At 47.4% G+C, this 22048-nt stretch overlaps 2 protein-coding genes across 5 annotated transcripts; one reads left to right on the top strand and one right to left on the bottom strand.

The window, feature by feature from the left end:
* Positions 1-1003: 1003 nt before the first annotated feature.
* On the top strand, positions 1004-11964 carry ptgs1 (prostaglandin-endoperoxide synthase 1). Of its 4 annotated transcripts, XM_084694633.1 has the most exons (15): positions 1004-1248; positions 1439-2092; positions 2239-2296; positions 2422-2515; positions 2599-3044; positions 3170-3259; positions 3914-4030; positions 4643-4783; positions 6558-6701; positions 6971-7152; positions 7368-7451; positions 8237-8483; positions 8694-8980; positions 10137-10284; positions 10630-11964. In XM_084694633.1, the coding sequence occupies exons 5-15, from the start codon at positions 3038-3040 to the stop codon at positions 11019-11021; spliced, it is 1839 nt and encodes a 612-aa protein (XP_084550759.1). In that variant the 5' UTR covers positions 1004-1248; positions 1439-2092; positions 2239-2296; positions 2422-2515; positions 2599-3037; the 3' UTR covers positions 11022-11964. The 4 variants fall into 4 exon arrangements, with proteins under 4 accessions (XP_084550759.1, XP_084550757.1, XP_084550756.1 ...); XM_084694631.1 differs by having other exon boundaries at positions 2664-3259; XM_084694630.1 differs by having other exon boundaries at positions 2599-3259.
* Positions 11943-22009, bottom strand: LOC146219795 (uncharacterized). The gene is made up of 15 exons (XM_084695329.1): positions 21869-22009; positions 21403-21592; positions 21077-21171; positions 20697-20883; positions 20526-20623; positions 20219-20372; positions 19688-19806; positions 18067-18228; positions 17174-17287; positions 15233-15459; positions 14295-14653; positions 13662-13816; positions 13341-13410; positions 13043-13232; positions 11943-12855 (listed from the first exon to the last, which is right to left on the bottom strand). The coding sequence occupies exons 2-15, from the start codon at positions 21537-21539 to the stop codon at positions 12367-12369; spliced, it is 2556 nt and encodes an 851-aa protein (XP_084551455.1). The 5' UTR covers positions 21540-21592; positions 21869-22009; the 3' UTR covers positions 11943-12366.
* Positions 22010-22048: the final 39 nt, after the last annotated feature.

The raw sequence follows: 22048 nt of genomic DNA, 5'->3' as shown, positions 1-22048 counted from the left end.
CCCATGAACCCCCAACCTCTCCCCCATACACCCCCCAAACAAAATCCTCGCCTGTACAGCCCCCCCCAACCTCACCACTCCCACCCCCCCCAACCTAACTCCTCCCCTGTACAACCCCCCCAACCTAACTCCTCCCCCATACACCCCCCAACCTAACTCCTCCCCTGTACATCCCCCAACACCCTGACTCCTCCCCCTTACACCCCCCGACTCAACCATTCCTAAAAATGCTGGATGATGCCATGACTTCATGACAGAAGTCATTGTAGGATTTTTGGTGTCTATTTCGAGTCTCTAGTTTCAGAGTGTCAGCGAGGGCCCTGACAGGCCCCGTATGCGGAGTGAAGCAGTGGAACAGGAAGTCTGCAGTCGGGGGAACACTTGCTGACAGTGTTGTGCTTTCTGACATGGAAGACATACTGAGGCCATATGGTGCCAGCTGGACCTGCTCAGTCCTACTACAGCCCTGCAGGGCCTCAGTGATGCAGTCTCTCTGTCTCCCTCTCTCCCCCGTCTCTCTCTTCCTGTCTCTCTCCCTCTGTCTCTCTCTTTCCCTCTATCTGTCTCTCCCTTTCCCTCTATCTGTCTCTCTCTCTTTGTCTCTCTCTCTTAACCTGGTTACTCAGAACATGTAACAGTAAAACAGTTGGCCTACTTCAGTGTTTAAAAAACAAAACAAATTAATGAAGCTATGGCTGTCTTTTTGGTCATGATGAAGGTATGGTTAACATTTCACTTTTAACCTTTCAGGGACATGGGATGTTGAGAGGAGGGAACTTTTTTCCAACAAGAGTTGTAATACCATTGCTCCACCTAGTGGAACTATGTGAAACATAATCATTCTAATTCACCTCATCGTGCTGTTCCCCAAACTAACCAATACAGTCACTGAAGACAGAAAATTTGAACAAAAACAAAACTAGAAAAAAATGCAATTTTAAAGATAAACAGAATGCTTAAACTATTGCATCGAATCCAGAGCATTCCATTAAGAATGGAGCTATCCTCTGGTGCATTGTTGCACGGTTGGTGCCTTCACACGTTTGAATAGTAACAATTCTGCATTGTTGGATGTTTTGTTGTAGGCCACCAATAGAAAAAGAAGTCCACTGAGTCTGTTTGAAGTCCTAGACCCTAGGAATTTGAACTCAGTAGCCGGCCATAGCACACACAGGCTCCGAGACCAAAGCAACAGGCCGTTAGGAGATGGCCAAATTCGGCCATTTCCACCAGAATCTTAGAAATAGGGTAGGTTACAACATCCATTGCTTGCTTTCTCTAAATGACCCACACTTCAAAGATTGTCGTTAACGGCATGTGAATTCTCGATTTCCATTCTCTCTCTCCATTTCTTTGCTCGTGCTATCGTTCCTCTCCCTCCCCCCTCCACCTCGTTCTCTTTCTCGCCTCATTCTCTATCATGCCCATCAATGTGAAGTGCGAAGAACTTTTCGTCATGGAGAAGGCCAGACCGTCTGCCAGACAAGATGTCAAGGCCATTCTCCGAGTATTCACAAAGTTCTCCTGGGGGCTCGTTCAGGAACAGCAGGACGACGGCACGCGGCAGATAGGCACAGGGGACACCGTGTCTCCCGTGTCACCCAAAGCCCAACTGACGACCTTTCTAGAGAAGATGGAGGAACTCGCCCCCAAATTAGTACAATACACCTTTAAACATCTCCACCCATCGTTAGATGAGGCCCATCCGCCGAATCTGAAGAGTGAGACAGCTGTCTGGGAGCAGAGAGGCCCAGCCTGCTCCTCCGCGAAGGGCAGTCCTGAGGCAGCCATTGTTGAGATCAAGAAGCTATTGGAGGTGGAAATGCCTCTCTGTACTCCCTATAGGGATGCATTGTCGGCGATGCTGTTTGCGGGCTCGAATATGGCGGCGTGGTTTGTGGTGAGAGCTGTCTTCGTGAGGCTGAACAAGGAAAGGAAAAAGAACGACAAACAAGTCCAGTATCATGTCACGGCTCAGGCTATCATCCGGCAGGTTCTCCAGTCTTCTGTTAACATAGTGGCCAGAGAGAAAGTTCTAGAGACTATTGGCCTCGTCTGGGCATCATTGGATTCACAGAAGATGGGAGTGAAGGTTCAAAATGTTGTGATAAAAGAATAATGTGTCAACCATTCTTAATATGACAGTGTTTTAATAGGACGCCCTCTGGAGTATTGGATGTGAAATAGATATGGGAAAGTGGTTGTTGCTATGCTTATTCTGCTCTATTGTGATCACAGACCACAGAGGTTATGCCAATAACTGATCCGTCAAGCAACACAACTGATGAAGACAGTGGTGGGTATTGTATTGGGGCGTCTTCGCTCAAGCTGATATTCAAAAAAGATGTCCTACAAGAAATCCATTGGAGAAAGCTGGTAACTAATGAACTGTATTCATTATGTCTCTCAAAATGCGAACAGGTGCAGAAGAGGGGGGCAATACAAGGAGGGCAATAGAGAATACAATGTAAAGAAGCTATTCACCTGCTGTGTGGCCGAAGAAGAAAAAGAACCCGTGCGTACTGTCAACACATACTGATACTAAAAATTATATGTGCTACGGAACACTTGGTATTAAAAAGAATATCTATTTTTCAGATTTTGTGGATTATTTATATCTATAAACCACCATCAAGGGTTAAGTTTTCCTTTCTTTAATGCAGACCAATTAGGCACAATGTAACTGGGCTTGATGTGTAATTCACCGGTAGATGGCTCCACAATTACAACTCATCACCCATGTAAAAAAAAAAAAAGCCGCCTCATTCAGTAGAAGAGTGAGATGAAAGCTGCAATAAAGTTAAGCTGAGTTTCTCACGTCTCTGAGTAGTTTTTATACACGTCACGTTTTTAAAAGTTCCGGTGAACTCCGGTGAACGTAGCGGTTGAGTTAGAGTTGCCAACACAACAGGTTGGAGTTTGGATGTATCTGTATGTTAAAAGTAGAATATTTACAGTAGACCAACAAATTTGTCCTGGTGGCGTTTTGATAGGACTAGACGTACCCTAAGTGCGCTTTAACGCAGTGTCCTGCAACATGAGAGGTAAAAAACAATTTCCTGAAAGGTTTTTAACACATTTCCTTGGTAAATTTGGTCTGTTTTTGCAAACAGTAATTTAAGACAAATATAGGGATTAATGACAAATTATTTTCGTTGCTCATTGTCAGAGTCTATCGCGTTCGCTTGGGTATGTATCGTGCTTCTAAGTTCACGTCTCGCCGCTGCTGTCGAGCTTCATGAAGAAACTCCTAGTATAGGTAAGTGTATGTCCTCGTGCAGGACGTTTATAACATATTTGTATTCCTTTTAAATATCTCTACTCCCCCAGAATGTTTTTGTTAAATATCTAACGAGATGGCAGGCAACATTTAAATAAGGCGAACACAACTAGTAACTAGTTTGTTAACTAGAAAATATCGGCCAAGTGAACAATCACCCTTTAATCATAAAACATATCTCGGTCCAGTTATGATGACTTATAATTACTGCATCTCATATCTAAAGACAGCAGCTTCCCCCAAGAAAGTTTAGCTGGGGACTGCACTGTCATCGAGGTTGCCTCCGAGAGGGTTATCTATTGAGAAACTCACAGCAGAGCTTAACGAGGAAGGATGTACTTGTCTACCATTTCTAGAACATGAGCCACAGTGAAATTACTGTAAAACAAATTGTTCAATTTAAGAAGTAGTTTTTCCGACCAGAAAGAGAGACAGAAATAAACCATGACATGACGTGGATGGGCAGGGCAGAAGATATGAACTGTTGTCAGACGTGTAGCTTCAACACTTCACACTCAGAGAGGGACGTTTTAGTGATGCTTTATGCAACAAACCAGGCTGGGATTTAATTTAATATATGGTATTGTCAAGTGTACCACTGTAATCAGCGTGTTTGTGTTGTTTCGTTTACAGTTAATCCCTGTTGCTACTACCCCTGTGAGAACATGGGTGTGTGTGTGAGGTTTAGCACACACCAGTATCAATGTGACTGTACCTACACAGGTTTCTATGGAGAGAACTGCACTGTCCGTAAGTTCCACCTTATCTACAAGACAAATATGGCAATATTCTTCTCTCTGATGTTCTGAGATTGTAAAAGGGAGTTAAGAAGGTTATTTTCTATCAGGAGTTAGGACATAACATTTTCAAACCTAAAATCAGATTAGTATTTTAAGTATATCAAGATGCAAGAGCAAGCTCTCGAGAACAGCTGTGTATATCCTGTCTTAGTTTGTGATGGCAACCAGAAAGAAGCTTCAGCCTGGATGTAATAGTATTTACAAATACTTTTAATTTATTATGTTAGTTTACCTATTACAATTGAACCAATGGAATATTCTCATGTGTGGACTGAGGTACAGAAATGTTTTTTGGCAACAGGCATTCGACTTTATTCAAAATATTTATAACAGCATGAGAAGATTATATTCTAGCAAACTGTTCTGAATTCAGACTGCACTTAAATATGGGTTTTCACACCCCTATACTCACAGTAGTATGTGACATAATTATTTATCAAAATTTGGGGATGTGACGAAAATTCAAATGATCACCGCACGCATGCAGGTTCAGAGTGATCTGATCTCTCGTTCACCTCCCTTTTCTCTCTCCCTTTGTGTCTCCCTCTCTCTTGCTCTGTAGCCGAGTTGTGGACCCGTGTTCGTCTGCTGCTCAAACCCAGTCCTGACACGGTGCACTACCTCCTCACTCACTTCCAGTGGCTGTGGAGATTTATTAACAACTCCTTCCTCAGAGACAGACTCATGAGGGTCGTCCTCACAGGTAGGCTGGCTGCTTGGAACCTCTGCATTCGTTTCTTTTGAACCAGTACCAGTCCACACTGAATCAACCACTAATGATGATGAAACACGTACATACAGATACAACAGATACATGTAATATCTTTACAGCAGTTGACATACCTGATCCAATTTGGACTGGGGAGGGGGGTGGGGCGGTAGGGGACGTTACTTTCTTTGCCACTGGAGATCAGACTGGCTGCTTTCTAACCAAGGTTGACCATCACCTCAGCTCCCCCCTCTGTTTTGTTTCCAGTCTAAATATTTATGAAAGGCATGTTGGCAGAGGTTCAGGCTGTGACTGGGCCAGCTTCTCTCCTGTCAGAAGGTCAGAACCAGGCAGCAGACGAGTGCAGGCTGTATGAAAGAGAGGGAGATGGAAAGAGAGAAGAAGAGAGGGAGCGAGAAAGAGAAGAGAGAGGCAGGGAGAGCCTAAGAAAGAGTGAGTGTGTGTGTGAGAGAGAGGGAAGTATGGTAAGGAAGAAATTAGGCAAGTGTTGCGTTTTAACTGTGTTGGTTCCCACCAGACAGTGTTTCAACATTTACATTTAGTCATCTAGCAGACGCTCTTATCCAGAGCGACTTAAAGTAATTACAGGGACATACCCCCGAGGCAAGTAGGGTGAAGTGCCTTGCCCAAGGACACAACGTCATTTTGGCACGGCCAGGAATCGAACTGGTGACCTTCAGATTACTGCCCGACGCCCTAACCGCTCAGCCACCTGACTCCGGCAAATGAGGAAGGATCAGGGAAGCCACACTTATGTGCAAACTTCTGAGTCTGCTTCTTTTCAGATACAGACACTCCACACATTGTACACACACACACACAAAACCTAAAGGAGGCACAATACTCTGGGTGTGGTGGGTGATTCCTGGTGTTCGGCGGCGCCGACAACCTGCAGCTGGCTGACTTGAAGTAGTGAATGCCATTGGCTGCTTCAAATCAGCCGGCTGCAGCAAAAGGAGATGGGGGGAGGGCGTGTGACACAAGATTAGACACCCATAGTGACAGGGTGGGATTAGGAGACAAGAATCAGGTGTGATTATCTGATGGGTATCAGGTGTGTGGCAAATGGGAGGTGTGGCAAGGTCTTCTCTTTTGAACATCTGTTAAGTCTGTCAAGTCCAAACCTCCATTTCTACCAGATATTTGCTTCTTCTCATGTGTTATTTCTCTATTGTTACTGTTATGCTACATGTTATTTTATATTGTTCTATTAACACGTAGACGCCAATCTTTCCTAGTCTCTTTCTCTCTGTTTGTGCTAGCCGGTAATGGGCCGGAGTGGTCTTTCCTGACCTGACATCCTGAGAATATTTACTCTGGTCCCCACCCTACCCACCCTGTCAACCCTGTCAACCCTGTCCACCCTGTCCCACTCCTACAATTATTTACCAACCCCGTACATTACTTTCTCCTTTCACTCATTCCCCCTTCTCTTTCTCTCACTCCCCTTTTATTTCCCTTTCTGGCTCTCTATATATCTCTCTCTCTCCGTCACTCTTTTTCTCTCACCCCTATAACCTTAGCACACCAAATAATCCCTATCATTTTATCTTTGTTGCTGATTGACGAATCTCACATACTCGTGCCTACTGAGAGTGTGTGTTCCACGTCTAATCTCTGTCAGATTCAACATGCATTCGTTCAAGGATCCTTCCGTCTCCACATCTTGTCACCGGGACTTATCTCTGCCCTGTTCTTTCTTTCTCTTCACGTCTTTCAGTTTTTCCAATGTTTTTCTTTCTCAAAGTCAGGTCCAACCTAGTTCCCAGTCCTCCAACCTTCAACTCAAAGTATGGCTACCTGAGCTGGGAGTCCTACTCCAACGTCTCCTACTACACCCGGCTCTTACCCCCCGTGCCCAAGGACTGCCCCAAACCCATGGGCACCAAAGGTAAGAGGTCGTTTGTGCTGTGCACCAATCAGCTAGAGGAACACAGTTGACTGACATCTCTTAGGGGAGATCCGAGGTGTATCTCTGTGGTAGAGTGTTTGGCAGCGGATCAAGAGGTCACAGGTTCATATCCCCACCTGTGATTTACTGGATGAGAACATCTGCCATACATTATTAATATGGTACATGTTTATATCAGATAAACATTTAAATTACTATTCTTATAAATCCCCCAAATGAACACCATGTCTTGTTTCTCTCGCCTGAAGGAAAGCTTGACCTGCCAGACCCTAAACTGATAGTGGAGAAGTTTCTTCTGAGGAGGAAGTTCAGACCGGACCCTCAGGGCACCAACCTGATGTTTGCCTTCTTCGCCCAGCACTTCACCCACCAGTTCTTCAAGACCCACAACCGAATGGGACTAGGCTTCACCAAGGCTCTGGGACACGGGGTGAGAGACGCAGGGGCCAATCCAATCCAGACATATCCATTTCTGGAGCTTAGTCCCACGTTTGTCTGCTTTACAAAGGCCGGTGATAGAACCAGGCTTATCCAGTCTGATTGAGTGTTTAGAACTTGAACTGGACACACATTAAAACTCTTGCAGAGTATCTTCCCGAGGTAAAGTAAATTGGAAAACGTTTCTTGTGTGGTTGAACCCATTAGGTGGACGCTGGACATGTGTATGGGGACTCCCTGTCTCGTCAACTGAAACTAAGGCTTCATAAGGACGGCAAGCTGAAATACCAGGTAGACTTTACCAACATGACTATCTTGCTGCCAAGTTCTCTCTTTCCAGCTGAGTTCTGTACCACTATGAGACTTGCTCCACTGAGCACAAATCCTTCCCTGAGTGTCAAATTCTCCAGAATGTTACTTTATCGCTGTATGCCGGAGAAAACAGTATGTTTGTGTGTGTGCATTACATTTTGTGTTAATTTACCGGAATACTGTGTGGAGATTTGTCAACATGTGAAAGTATTCTTTGGTGTGCGGAATTATTTAACTTTTATAGCCTTGGAATGGTGGACTTTTTGAACAGTTTGTTTATGTCCCGGGATGTTTTATTTCAGTAATAAGTTCATATAAACTCACTAGACCAAATCTGTAGCCTTTAAAATGGTGAAAACCCTTCACTTCCTCTCTGAGGTAAACGGTCCAGCAAGGGCCATCTCATCATGGGGAGGCTTGGATGTGCTGCACCAGTGAAGCATTGTTTACAGCATGCAATTATCCGAGAACTTTATTTTATTTATTCCCCCCCCCCCCCAGAATAAGTATTGCTAAAGTAGTGTTTCTGGGAAGCCTATTTGGAAGATATGGTGGGAAGTTTGAGCAGGTACTACTACGTTAATTTGTTGGGAGGATTGGTGACTTTTACGCGCTGGGAAAATATACGGCCTAATTTCTAAGACCATGAGTCACAAAGGTTAGTGTGACTTCTACCCAGTCAACGGTTTATCCAACCTTATTCTTATTGTTCTTTCACCAATTCCTCAAACCCGACCTTTCCCCATGTCGACTCCGTTCCCCAGGTGATTAACGGGGAGGTCTACCCGCCTACGGTGGACCAGGCTCCAGTGAACATGAGCTACCCTCCGACCGTGCCCAGGGCGGAGTGCATGGCCATCGGGCAGGAGGTGTTTGGCCTGCTGCCCGGCCTCACCATGTACGCCACCCTGTGGCTGCGAGAGCACAACCGCGTGTGCGACGTCCTGAAGAAGGAGCACCCCACCTGGGACGACGAGCAGCTCTTCCAGACCGCCAGGCTCGTCATCATTGGTGAGGGGGAAGGCGGGAAGAAGGGGAGAAGAAAGGGAGAGGGGAGAAAGCGGGGAGGACTTGCGGTCTTTGCCGTTCTTTTCTGAACTCTCCCAGGGTTTGCGTATGGGCATGTTTACAGGGTCACACAAACGCAAGTTTTGAAACTCCCTTTCAGCTTTTTGGAAATTCATCGTGCATGCTTTTATAATTCATGTGATCCGCTTCCAGGTGAGACCATTCGGATCGTGATTGAGGAGTACGTCCAGCACCTGAGTGGCTACCTCCTGCAGCTGAAGTTCGACCCCACGCTTCTCTTCGGCTCCCAGTTCCAGTACAGGAACCGCATCGCTGTGGAGTTCAACCAGCTGTACCACTGGCACCCCCTGATGCCCGACAGCTTCCACATCAACGGAGATGACGTGCCCTACTCCCGGTTCATCTTCAACACATCCGTCCTCACTCACTACGGCGTGGAGAAGCTTGTGGATGCCTTCTCACGACAGCCAGCTGGACAGGTAGGCCCAGGTCCTGGTAGTGATGTCAGTCAACTCAGGGGGTCAGGTGGCTGAGCGGTTAGGGAGTCGGGCTATTAATCAGAAGGTTGTTGGTTCGATTCCCGGCCGTGCCAAATGACGTTGTGTCCTTGGGCAAGACACTTCACCCTACTTGCCTCGGGGGGAATGTCCCTGTACTTACTGTAAGTCGCTCTGGATAAGAGCGTCTGCTAAATGTAAATGTAAACTGGTGCTGGTGATGACATGGGTAGACTGGTTCTAGTGATATGTGGTCCTTCTGGTTCTTATATTGGTAGACTGGTTTTGGTAACCCTATGTCATTGAAATAGTATTGTTGATCCTTTCCTGGTAGCTTAGATGGGGTTACGTTGCTCTGTGGCTAGTCAATACAGACTGTTTCTTGACTCTGACCACCAAAATACAGTTGGAACCATTCACTTCTTATCCTTGATTGTCTGCTGTCCTTTCCATATGCATTTAATGTTATATATGTATGCATGCATTACTATTTGTATGTCAATTTGTTATAAAAGTGTCTAAGTACATTGCAAATACACTGTCAATGGCAATGAATGTTGGAGGACAGGTATTGGGTCTGGTAGTGGCTGTGGGGGTATTGGTGGTATTGGTCATCCCCATTCGGTGTATGTTGGTTAGTTGTTTTTAGAAGCTAGAAGTTTCTATTTAGCACCAGAAAATAACAAAAGTGTGCAAGGGTGAACAGGGTTGTGTGGTTTAAAGAGAGATACATTTAAGAGCAGAAAAAAAGTGTAATACACAGGATGTGCTGGTATCAATTTGAGGTAGGGAAGGATGTTGAGGTAATGGCTGTTCTATCTTATATCTGCAACATTCAGAGCATGGACTCACTTTGAAGATAAGTCTTACAGATATAGCAGTCTTTATTTACAGAGAATTTGTTCATTTCTGTAAATCTCCTGTGAAGTGAAGTATATACAGTGGATACAATTATTGTGCGTGAAGACAAACTTTGCCAAAGTAGTGTCAGACTTGCAATGTTATCCAGTTTATCTGGAACGGGCCAAATATTTTTCGCCCTCCCACCCTAACCGTAATAATCGGAGCCTTCTTTTGATGGTAATACACGCAACTTTTTTTTTTTCTCTCTTCTTCCGCTGTTCATTTTCTGTCTCAGGTAGGGGGTGGTAAGAACATCCATCGGGTGGTGACCAATGTGGCGGAGGGGGTCATCGAGGAGTCCAGGGCGCTGCGTCTGCAACCCTTCAACCAGTACAGGAAACGCTTCAATCTGAAGCCCTACACCTCCTTCTCAGAGTTCACTGGTGAGTGACTGAAATGTGGAACTTGAATGCTGAATGCCTAAACATTTCCAGAATGTGATAATTGTGCAACCATTGGGAAGAACAGAACAAACGTTAGTCTGTCCAGGATGGATATTTTTTTTTAAGGAGTTGATCCAGTCCTCCTTAAAAGGTTTTCCGGAATGCTAGGAAAAGAAGGTGTCATGTCATGATCTGGTGCAATAAAAGTGTCTTAAGGGAATTGAAATTCCCACTACTGGCTACGAATAATTCATATCTGCAGTATGTGCTCCCGTTCAGTTAGTGGGAAGGCACAGCACCGTACGGTAAAGACTCTGGTTTCCTGTGCTGCTTCTTCCTCCCTAGGAGAGGAAGAGATCGCCAGGGAGCTGGAGGAACTCTACGGCGACATAGACGCCCTGGAGTTCTACCCCGCCCTCATGCTGGAGAAGACCCGCCCCCGTGCCATCTTTGGCGAGAGCATGGTGGAGATGGGAGCTCCCTTTTCACTGAAAGGTCTGCTGGGGAATCCCATCTGCTCGCCAGAGTACTGGAAGCCCAGCACCTTCGGAGGGCAGACGGGCTTCGATATCGTCAACTCGGCCACGCTGGAGAGGTTGGTGTGTCTGAACAGCAAGGTGTGTCCATACGTGGCCTTTCATGTTCCTCTGAAGGAGGAGGCGCAGAAGGAGGAGCAGAAGGAGGAGCAGAAGGAGGAGCAGAAGGTGGCTCCAGAGAGACTGTCTTCTGAGCTCTAGCCCTGATTTCCAAGCTCAACTCTCAGAGGGGTTCGGTCACCGTCAGCTGCTCCCTCGACTCTGATACCTGGATGTTTACAAAATGCTTTGACTGCAGTTGGCTACACTTTGTCTGACAGTTTATAGAAATACGTTTTGTTTTTTCAATGTTAACAATACGTACCACTGTTTTTATTAATTTATCAGATAATCTTCAGATGTTTAGCAAATGGAAAAGGGTTTTAGATTTTTCTTCTGAACAGACAAAAACGACACAAAACGTAATATAGTGAAATATTGATTTATTTAGGTTTACCAGATGTGGCGTGGCCATTTTTGGCCGTCATTAGATCGACATCAGAATACTTCCCACAAGGCCTTAGGTGTTGTTACTTTGACATCGGTTTGTAAATTAACAGAAGCTGCCATGATAATGTAGTTAGTTTTGTGACATACAAACTGTATTTCTTTACCTGTTTTATACTGCCCAGACTCACTGCATGTCACAGTATGAGAATGTAAAAGTTCATGCACATTTCCATTTATTTTTCATGAGGCATTTTTATACACTGAAATAAGACTTGTTTAATAAGTATGTAAGTACAATTTAAAAAATGTACAGTTCAAAAATGTATTATGTCCAAAATGACAAAAGGCATTTTGTCTAGGAAACGGTTCACAACAGACAACACACCACATGTCAGACATCACCATGGAAATGTCAGAACAGTCACCCACAGATTATGGTGTTGCTTAGTCAGGGCTGTTGGATGTAATTGACAGTAAGCCAATAACAATTCCTTTGGTTTCAGTAAAGATGTAACAGTCTGCCTATAACCCTGACAGCTATAGTTTATGGTGAGTTGGCTTCCTGAATGGACAGTGTAACAGCAATGGTGATTTATTTTTGCAACAATCCTTGGCTTTTTTTCAGTGTTAAATAAACAAATACCAGAAATTCGAATTGTGTAATCTCTACCTTAATCAAAAAGTATAAAATATACAAAGTACAGTACATTACACTCCAGTCTTGTAACTATTCAGTGAGCTGTACACATGGCAGCTTAAGAGAGCTGCCAATAATATATTATTCTGCCACCTAAAATTTAATAAAATAGCATATCAAGTAGAAAGAAAAAAATACACCAGATGGTACAGATGAGAGTGCAGTATGTACAGTCTAATTCAAGCCTAGTCTTCGGAAGAAAGACTTCCTCTTACATACCAGTAACTCAAACACAACCCCTCTTGATCATAGCCGTACATAGACAAAACAGGGCTACGTCAAGCTGACAGACAATCAAATGTATGCCAGAGCAGTCCCTTATGTCAACGTGTCACGATTAAACATGGCTTTGCTCTCTGCTTACTTACCCTGGCGCATACTGGAGATTAGGAGGTCATTTTCCTGGCTGTGAGCCAATCGGGAGCTCATTTGCGACCCCTGGTGCGAGATGGTCGCCGGCGCGGTGGTGTTCAGCTGGCCGGCCGTCGTCACCGACGCCGCACTGGCCGCCGGGAAAAAATGGACGTCAACGGCGACCGTGGTGAGGCCCAGTGAGACGCAGTGGGAGAGGAGGAGGGGCATGTTGCCGTGGGAGATGCTCAGGCTGTGACGGACAGGCGTGGCGCACGGTTCCGCCGTGCGGAGGGTGAGGGAGGAACGGAAGGCTTCCTCGCGCAGGCTGGGCGGGGAGGGCAAGGGTGAGCGGTAGGGCGAGGGCGACGGGGGAGGGAGGGCGTCCGGGAACGAGGGGTACTCGGGCCCCCCGGCGATCCAATCCTCCACACACTGCAGCTGGATGCTGGGGTGGGATAGGGTGCACCCCTTTTCCTCATCCAGGGAGGTGTCGACCTGAAGGGGGGGGGGGGGGGCAGGAATCGGACCGGAAAGTCCGAAAAGGACTTACAGATCAGTTGCATATGGCGCTGACACAATACGAGGGCAGTGCAATGGTGTTGTGTATGAGGTCCCGGTGATTTAATCACTGGGACACCACAATCTGACACATTCTCGCACACACACACACACAGACACTGACCAGGGTGTCTTGGCTGGGCTCCAGAGAGGTATCTGCTATGACTGAGTGTTCAGGCGTGGGCCCCTCTTGGAGCCCCTCAGAAGAGGGGTCTGTTTGGGTCGGGACCGGGCTGGTCGAGGGTCGGGCCCTTGTGTCGGATGTATTGGGGCTTTGCTCGATCACCGCCAGAAGCTCGTTATCCTCAAACGCCCTACACAGAACACCCGAAAAAACAGTGTGACATTGTGCTCATCGAAAATGTCCCTGGCACATACTGTAGACGATGAGCCTTGGGTTAGGGACAAACAAACAAAGTCACCTGTTGTCGTATGTTTTTCCGGTGGCCAGACATTCAGCTTGTCTGCAAGGTACTCCCAGGTTCCTCTTAACTGGAGGAGAACATTCCCAGGAGGTGATTCTCACAGAAACCCTTCGCAAAAATTATCTGAGCTTGTCTGCACCAGATTGATTTCCAATTCCAAACATAGTATGGTTTATAATTGGATAAAGGCTAAGTAAATCCAATGTAATAGTCCTATAATTATCTCTATGAATGGCACATGAAAAAACACTTCCTTCCACGTTTATTCAAGATAATGAGTGTTTCTGGTCCAGTCGGGTCAAGGCGACCCTCACTAACCTCCTCGACCAATTGGAGCAGGCTCGTTCTTCGGGACCAGCGAGTAGAAGGCCATGGTGATGAAGATGAAGGCAAGGGACACGCCCACCCCGACCACGATAGGGATGTCGTGCTTCTCCAGCACAGGCAGCCATGACGGAGGCTTCGGCGTCACCCTGGTGATGAAGATGAAGACCATATGAAAGATGAGGAAGGGACAGGGAATTAAGGTTTAGTTTTAGAAATGAAATGCCTGGGGTCAATTACATTGGGGCTTTTTTTTTTCACGGTCCTCCTCTATAGCTCAGAAGAGTTTGTTGGTGTGAAAAACCAATTACTTATAGCACATGCGGTTGTGCAAAAGGCTTTTCATCTGAGCGCATAGTAGACTGCAGCTTAACTCTGTAACATAGAGGAAACTTGCTGTCTGTGTGCATGGACCAAGGTGTGAAAACATATTCTTCATCTGACTCCTTAGCACGCAATATTTGCAAGTTTTGTTTTCTATTTTGAGACAGATAAGATCTGCACCAAAAGGGGAAGTGACAAAGATAAAAACCAAAGAGTCACCCCTCCTCCCTTTGCCATCTGCAAGTGCAACCCTGTTAACCCCCCACCACCCCCAACCAATACCAACCCCATCCACCAGTGTACCTGGGGTCATCGCTGGTCCTCATGGTGGACTGGGAGGTGTTCCTCTTCAGCCTCTCGGTGGGCTCCGAGTGGTTGGGCCCAGCTGACCTTGCAGGTGGTGCTGGGTTGGCAGACTGGCTGGCGTTCTGCCGGAGGGGGTCCATGGTGGTGACCGGGGGGCTGCTGGGGACCTGGCTGTCAGGGCTAGGGGGTTCTGGGGTCAGGGGAAGAGGTGGTGGTGGTGGTGAGGGGGTGAGGATGGAGGCCTCGTTGAGGGGATGTGTAGGTTTGGTTTGGAGACGAGGATGCCAGGTTTGCTCACGTGAAGACTGGGGTTGGTGAGGTTGGGCTGAAGGGGGATTTGTGACGTTTTTGGGTCGCTGGGGTTGAGCTAGAGATGGTTGAGGCTGGGCTAAAGGTGGCTGTGGATAGTGTTTGGGTGGTTGAGGTTGTGACTGGGTTGTGGACGGTTGAGGTCTGCCTCGGGATGGTTGAGAGTGGGATAGAAATGCCAGTGGTTGTGTAGGTGCTGCTTTAAACACACTCTGAGAAGCTGAAAACAAGTTATGGTCACTGGGCTTTAGGTCAGGGACTAGAGGAGGGACAGAGGGCTGCAGGCCTGGGTCTAGAGGCAGAACAGAGGGCTGCAGGCCTGGGTCTAGAGGAGGGACAGAGGGCTGCAGGCCTGGGTCTAGAGGAGGGACAGAGGGCTGCAGGCCTGGGTCTAGAGGAGGGACAGAGGGCTGCAGGCCTGGGTCTAGAGGAGGGACAGAGGGCTGCAGGCCTGGGTCTAGAGGAGGGACAGAGGGCTGCAGGCCTGGGTCTAGAGGCAGAACAGAGGGCTGCAGGCCTGGGTCTAGAGGCAGAACAGAGGGCTGCAGGCCTGGGTCTAGAGGCAGGACAGAGGGCTGCAGGCCTGGGTCTAGAGGCAGAACAGAGGGCTGCAGGCCTGGGTCTACAGGCAGGACAGAGTGCTGCAGGCCTGGGTCTAGAGGCAGAACAGAGGGCTGCAGGCCTGGGTCTAGAGGCAGAACAGAGGGCTGCAGGCCTGGGTCTACAGGCAGGACAGAGGGCTGCAGGCCTGGGTCTAGAGGCAGAACAGAGGGCTGCAGGCCTGGGTCTAGAGGCAGGACAGATGGCTGCAGCCCTGGGTCTAGAGGCAGAACAGAGGGCTGCAGGCCTGGGTCTAGAGGAAGGACAGAGGGCTGCAGGCCTGGGTCAAAAGGAGGGACAGAGGGCTGCAGGCCTGGGTCAAGAGGAGGGACAGAGGGCTGCAGGCCTGGGTCTAGAGGCAGAACAGAGGGCTGCAGGCCTGGGTCAAGAGGCAGGACAGAGGGCTGCAGGCCTGGGTCTAGAGGCAGAACAGAGGGCTGCAGGCCTGGGTCAAGAGGCAGGACAGAGGGCTGCAGGCCTGGGTCTAGAGGCAGAACAGAGGGCTGCAGGCCTGGGTCAAGAGGCAGGACAGAGGGCTGCAGGGCTGGGTCTAGAGGAGGGACAGGGGGCTGCAGGGCTGGGTCTAGAGGAGGGACAGGGGGCTGCAGGCCTGGGTCTAGAGTAGGGGCCTCAGACAGAGACTTAGTGAAAAGTTGTGTAGGGTCGGGTAGCAAGGAAGGGGACTGGTTCAAGAGGTCAGGAGGCTGTGCTGGTGAATCAGCATTGGTAGATGAAGCCCAAGACTGACGAACACCAGTGACAGGAAATGAGGCCTGCGTTGATTCACGTATGTGAAGCTGAAAGCCAGCAGTCGAGGGTGTGTGGTGTGTGTTCAGGGGCTTGATACGAAGGAGAGATTGGATGTGGGTCACTGAATGCTGGGTGGGTGTCAGTGGAGGCTGGGGGTTTGGTATCCAGGGCAAGTGGTTGGACACCAGTGACTGAGCCAGAAGGTCTGGAGGTTTGTAGAGTTCTGCAGGCACAGGGGGCTGGATCTGAGTGACTATGTGCTGGGTTGGGTTGGAGGCGGGATGGTCTGACCGGATCCGGGGTTGACGTCCCGTCAGTCCACTGACCTCCCTGGGAGATGTGAGGGGTAGGGTATTCCCTAGAGTAAATAGTTTGGTAATAAAGGTTGTTGAGTCGACTGGTGATGCCTGGACTGAAAAACCGACAAAACAGATTGCGTCAACGAAAAACAATTCATGCAAATAATGAAATGATCTCGATGGAACCGATCATGGCACCTGTGTTCTCCCTGTGTGAGGATGGTGGTTGGTGGGTCGTTCCGGAATTCTGTTCGACGCCGTTTGACTTGTTTGGTAGGTGAGTTGTTTGTTGGGCTTCATTGTGGGTTGCCTGAAAGGTTCAGAGGAGATGTTCTCTCAGTGGCGAACACTCCTTTTTCCAAACAAATATGGCCGCCTTACATAACCAGGACACAGCAGGCCAATTGGAACTACTTGTGAAAACACAAAACCGCAGAGGAGCACCAGAAAGCTGACTCATTCGGTACCATTTGAGCACAACAAGTAACTATTGACAACAGGAAACGGTGCTCTCCAAAACCAATAGAGATAAATATTTCTGCACTTTGAGCTCGTACTCACAGCAGATGAAACATGTCTAGTCTGCTTGTCTGTACCAGCTGGGCCATCTTCAGCTGTAGATGGAGGAAGGGGCACGTTTTCACAGGCCATTATAAAACAGAATAAAATCATATTGTGAAAGAGAGAGAGAGAGAGAGAGAGAGAGAGAGAGAGGGAGAGAGGGAAAGAGAGAAATAGAAAAAGAGAGAGGAGACAAAAGGAAGAGAGAAGCAATGGTGAGAGATGTGGGGAGGAAGTGCGAGCATGAAAAAAAGAGAGAAAGCGAGAGGAGAGATAAAGAGCGAGAGAGATAAAGAGAGATAGAGAGAGAGAGCAAGAGACAGTGAGACAAGCATCAGACATTGACGGGTGTCATACCCGTCACAATGAGGACGGTGTTTCTCTGCTGTCGTCCTGCTCCGTTCTCAGCTGTACACTGGTACTGTCCTCCATCTGACCACTGAACACTGGTGATCCAGAGGGTTCCGTCATCTACCCAGACAAGGAGAGCAGAGAGTCACACACTGACAGGAAACATACATGGCAGTTTAAAATATCACACTGTTTCAAGAGTTCACCAGGCCCTAGCTTCTCTGCTAGATGAGTCAGATGTGAGTGAGATGGCTGAGCGGTTGGGCAGTCAGGCTATTAATCAGAAGTTTGCCGGTTCTATTCCCGGCCATGCAAAATGATGTTGTGTCCTTGGGCAAGGCACTTCACCCTACTTGCCTTGACTAAATGTAATGTAGAGGAGGTCTGCTGGTCTGCCTGTCCCTAAAGTCTTCCCTTCATGGTGAAGATGAACTCATTCTTATAATAGTAATGCATTTCTTTAGGAGATGCTCTTATCTAAAGCGACACACAAAGGGGGAATTGAACCGGCGACCCCTGGATCAACTCCCACACGCCAAACATGCCCACCCCTCAAACAAGACATATGTCTATTAGGGATGTGCATCTCCATCACTGAGGACAATGCGATACACATCTTGATGCACTGCCAACAATCCAATACATTAAAGATAAATAAAAGTATCTTTAATGTACTGTAGCCATAGCTGAATCCGAGGGGGACGCATAAGTCTCCACCCAAATACCAGCATCTTCTGGTGACTACCTACATTAGCTTTGCTAATGTCTATACACAGCACCGTATATAGAAAGTCTATAAATATACCTAGTCTTATACTGTACTTTCTCTATGCACTTGAATGTCGCTTTGGATAAAAGCATGAAATGTCATGGAAACTGGACGTGTAGAAGGGTCTCACCATCGACACGTCTCCCCTGGGAGGCCGTGATGGGGGTGTGCAGGTCACCTTTGCTCCAGGTGTAGCTGATGGGGAGGACCCCCACCGCCCTGCAGTGCAGGACCACCAGGCGCCCCAGCAAGCTCCTCACCTGGCCCAGCCAGGGCACTATGATGGGGCTGGCTGTAGCAGCAACACAGCCCCCAGGGAGGAGGACCATAAGCAGAGAGGATGAGATGAAAGTGTCAACGTGGGTCGTTTTACAGATTCACAGGAGGGAAGGAGAGAGAGGGAGGGAGAGACTATTCAACAGGGTTCTCTAAGAGAACATGTCTTCGTTCTACAGTAGTCAGCTGCAGATATGGCTTGACCCCAAAAAAAATTTGAATAAAAGGTTTCTCAGTGGTTTACAGTAGTAACAGATTGCCCTTAAAAATATACTAAAAGTTTACCAAAGTTTGATTCCAAGAAAGGCCCCATTTTCAAATTGGCGGCCATCAGGTCCCTAAAATGAACATTACTTCTTTGTATTCCTCCTAGACTAGGAATACTGGTGCTTGATACATGTTTTTTCAATGTAATATTTGAATTTGCATATTTGCATGATAGATAAGTGATAACAAGTAAAATGATATATTAAAGCAATTGGTTACAAGCATATTTATGTGAAAAATAAGAACAATTTCCCTTAAGTAATTGCATATTTCTCCTTTCTCATATTGTTTTGCCTAGTGTTGGTAGTTTTCATTTGATTGCAATAAAGAATAAATTCCTAACTGTGTGGTACTGTAAAATGAGTCAAAACAGGGCTGCCACGAGAAGTCTCGGTACCGCTAACCCCTTTTTAACCCATTTTTTTTTAAATATGTTTTTTATATTTTTGTTTTCTTTACCTTTCGTTTTTTTTATATATTTTTATACTTTTCTTATTTATACATAATGTTTTCTATTTCCTTCAGGGTTAGGGTTTGTTTATGAAGAGGTTTACCTCTTAGCAGTGAGATTTGGTTAAGGGCTCAGTTGGGAGCAGTTCTGGGGTAACGATTTTCTTGCTATAAAGGTTGTAAAAGGTAAAAACTTTGTAGCACAAAGAAGCAAGTAAATCGGTGCTCTTTTTACCAAACAACACTGATATAGCCTTGGTTGCATGGTCCTCCAGTCTACGACATTCCTTGCTTGATGTGGGAGCAGAAACTCATTTACATAGAACTGGATGAATGATTCACCATTTACAAGTTTCTGTTTGCCACCACAAAAAAAGGTGTAAAGCAACTGGGAAAACAAGTCACCTAGGACTTGTTTCATCTCACTGACGTTGTATACTTTAGTGGCTTTGGACTTAACTTGTACAAAAATAGAGGCCTCTCTATTTTTAGCATAGTAGAGTAGACAATGAGTAAGTCTGTATCCTCCCCTATCAAGGTTGTGGGCTGATGTTCTGAGGCCTTGACTGCAGCTTTGACAATGTCCACGTCAGCATCACCTGATGCATTGATTAGCATTGATTGCAGTCCTTCTCCTCCTCAGTCATAAGATTGATAATTCCTTGATTGTTGCAAGATCTGGAAAGGAAATCATCCTTTCGTCCCACAAACTCAGTCTCTGCAGGCCTCTGATCAAGGCTGCCGTCATGGCAACTTACCAGCGACGCGCAGCGTGGCGGTGCTGCGGACGCGGCCCAGTGCGTTGGCGGCCTCACAGGTGTACATGCCCTCGTCAAAACTCCTCACTGATTGGATGAAAAGGCTGGCGTTCCTCACCCTGGCAACAGACAGACTGCTCTCACCCCCAAGACTTCACACAGAACACTCCTACCCACCGAAATACAATTTTAGGTGTTTTTTTCCGGTACTCTGCTTTGGTCTTGTAGCCTAGATATAGGTTAGAGTCTCACAAATGTCATGTCACCGCTACAATATATAGACTAAAGGTGAATTGCACTGATTTCCAATTCCTCTAGTCTACAAGTCATCCCATATCCTCAATCTCTGCTGGTGTAAAAGGATTTGAAAAACCCTGCCTGTATGTTAGTGAACTATCATATCATAAAGCCTTCAGTACATGTTACTATTAGTACAGCACCTTCAATTGCAGCTATATCGAGAATGGCCTAGACACTAGTCATTTTATCAGTAGGTAACAGTGTCCAACACTTGTGTTCATCTGAACGTACCCCACAGTGGTCCTCCCACCAGTCTCCCAGTGGAGTCCCTGCTTGTGCCACCTGATGGAAGGTGCCGGGTGCCCCCACACCTGGCACTGGAACAGCACCTGAGCACCCACAGGCACTGTGGCCACCAGGGGGGCCAGCCTCACCGTGGGAGGGGCTGGCAGTGAAGAGAGAGGGGGAGGGGCAGGGGGGGGAGGAGGAGTCAGGAGTTTATAGATAAATACTGATTTAACAACTCCAGTCAAATATGAATGATGTTAAAATGTGTGTATTTGTGTGTGTGTGTGTGTGTGTGTGTGGGTGCGCATACCCAGGACTTTGAGGCTGATCCTCCTAGACGTCACAGACCGGTGAAGGTAGGGGTTAGACGCCCTGCACAGGTAGGTTCCACTGTCGGACTCCTGCACACTACATCAAGACGTCGTGTCACCTCGTGTAGCCCAACACACACACACACACACTCATGTGCAGCCGTACACACCTGTGGAAGGTGAGGTCTCCCTGGGGAGTCAGGGTGTAGTGAGGATCAGGAGGGAGGAGGGTGTTGTTCTTGAACCAGGCCAGCTGTGCTGGGGGTCTGCTGTGGGGTGGGCGACAGACCAAGGTGACAGAGCCCCCCCTCCTCACTGTGTGGTCACTGGGCTGGTGGACGAAATCCCAGTCCATCACTGTGGAAAGAGAAGGGTAGTATGTGTGTGTGTGTGTAGTATGTTAGTGTTACACCACAGGACCAGCCCCAGCAAGCCAAGCTTCTGCAAGAGTTACACCATGACTCTGCAGCATAGTCGGTTGTGTGGGTTTGTGTATGTGTGCTCAGCGAGGATGGAGGGTGCGGGGGTTCCCCTCTCCAGTTATACCCACCTGCCGGGAGGAGGAGGGCAGGCTGGGACCTCACCGTCTCCCATTCGTTCTGGGCCTCACAGTGGTAGGGGCCCTCGTGCTCCGCTGATACATTCCTGAGGGCCACAAGACACCACACACACTCACACACTCACACAACATGATTCCACTGACACAATGATTGTTTATTCTTCATTATCACAACATAAATCGGAATAAAATCTAGTTTAACTTTATTTTGTGCTCCATTTGTTATTTTTTGGACATTTATTTCGCATCACTCAGAAACAGTAGTGCAGCAAGTGTTTTGTGGTCTACTTCCTGGTTGGAGGGAAATGTTGCCTGACCTGAAAACAAGCCGCTGTCCGTGGTCCAGCATGCTGAAGCTGGAGTCGTTGACCAGAGGACGGCCATCTTTAAACCACATCACCGTGGGAACTGGGAAGCCACGGACGACGCAGCTCATGGAGACTTCCTTCCCCATGGCAACAGTGATGTTGTCCGGACCGTGAGTGATCTGAAGTCTTCTAGGGGCTCCTGGACACAAATCGATTAGCTAAACACAGCAAGCTAAACATGGTCCTATCAGCTCTCTGGATGGGCTGAGGCTCTTACCTAGCACTGTTAGCATAGCAGCATTGCTCTTACCTAGCACTGTTAGCGTAGCAGCTTGGCTCTTACCTAGCACTGTTAGCATAGCAGCATTGCTCTTACCTAGGACTATTAGCGTAGCAGCATGGCTCTTACCTAGCATTGTTAGCATAGCGGCATGGCTCTTACCTAGCACTGTTAGCATAGCAGCATGGCTCTTACCTTGCACAGTTAGCGTAGCAGCATGGCTCTTTCTGCTGATGTTGAGGAAAGAGTTGTGAGTGACACAAACATATTCTCCCTCGTCCTCTATGGACACGTTAGAAAGATGCAGAGTGCCTGAAGTCTTCTTCTGGCTTCCACCTCCATACTGGCCCTGAGGAAACACACACCACGTTCAAA

Source organism: Hypomesus nipponensis, chromosome 28 (assembly GCF_054491055.1).
Source record: "Hypomesus nipponensis isolate SF chromosome 28, ASM5449105v1, whole genome shotgun sequence".
NCBI classification, from domain to species: Eukaryota; Metazoa; Chordata; class Actinopteri; order Osmeriformes; family Osmeridae; genus Hypomesus; species Hypomesus nipponensis.
This window is presented reverse-complemented; position numbering and strand designations above follow the sequence as displayed.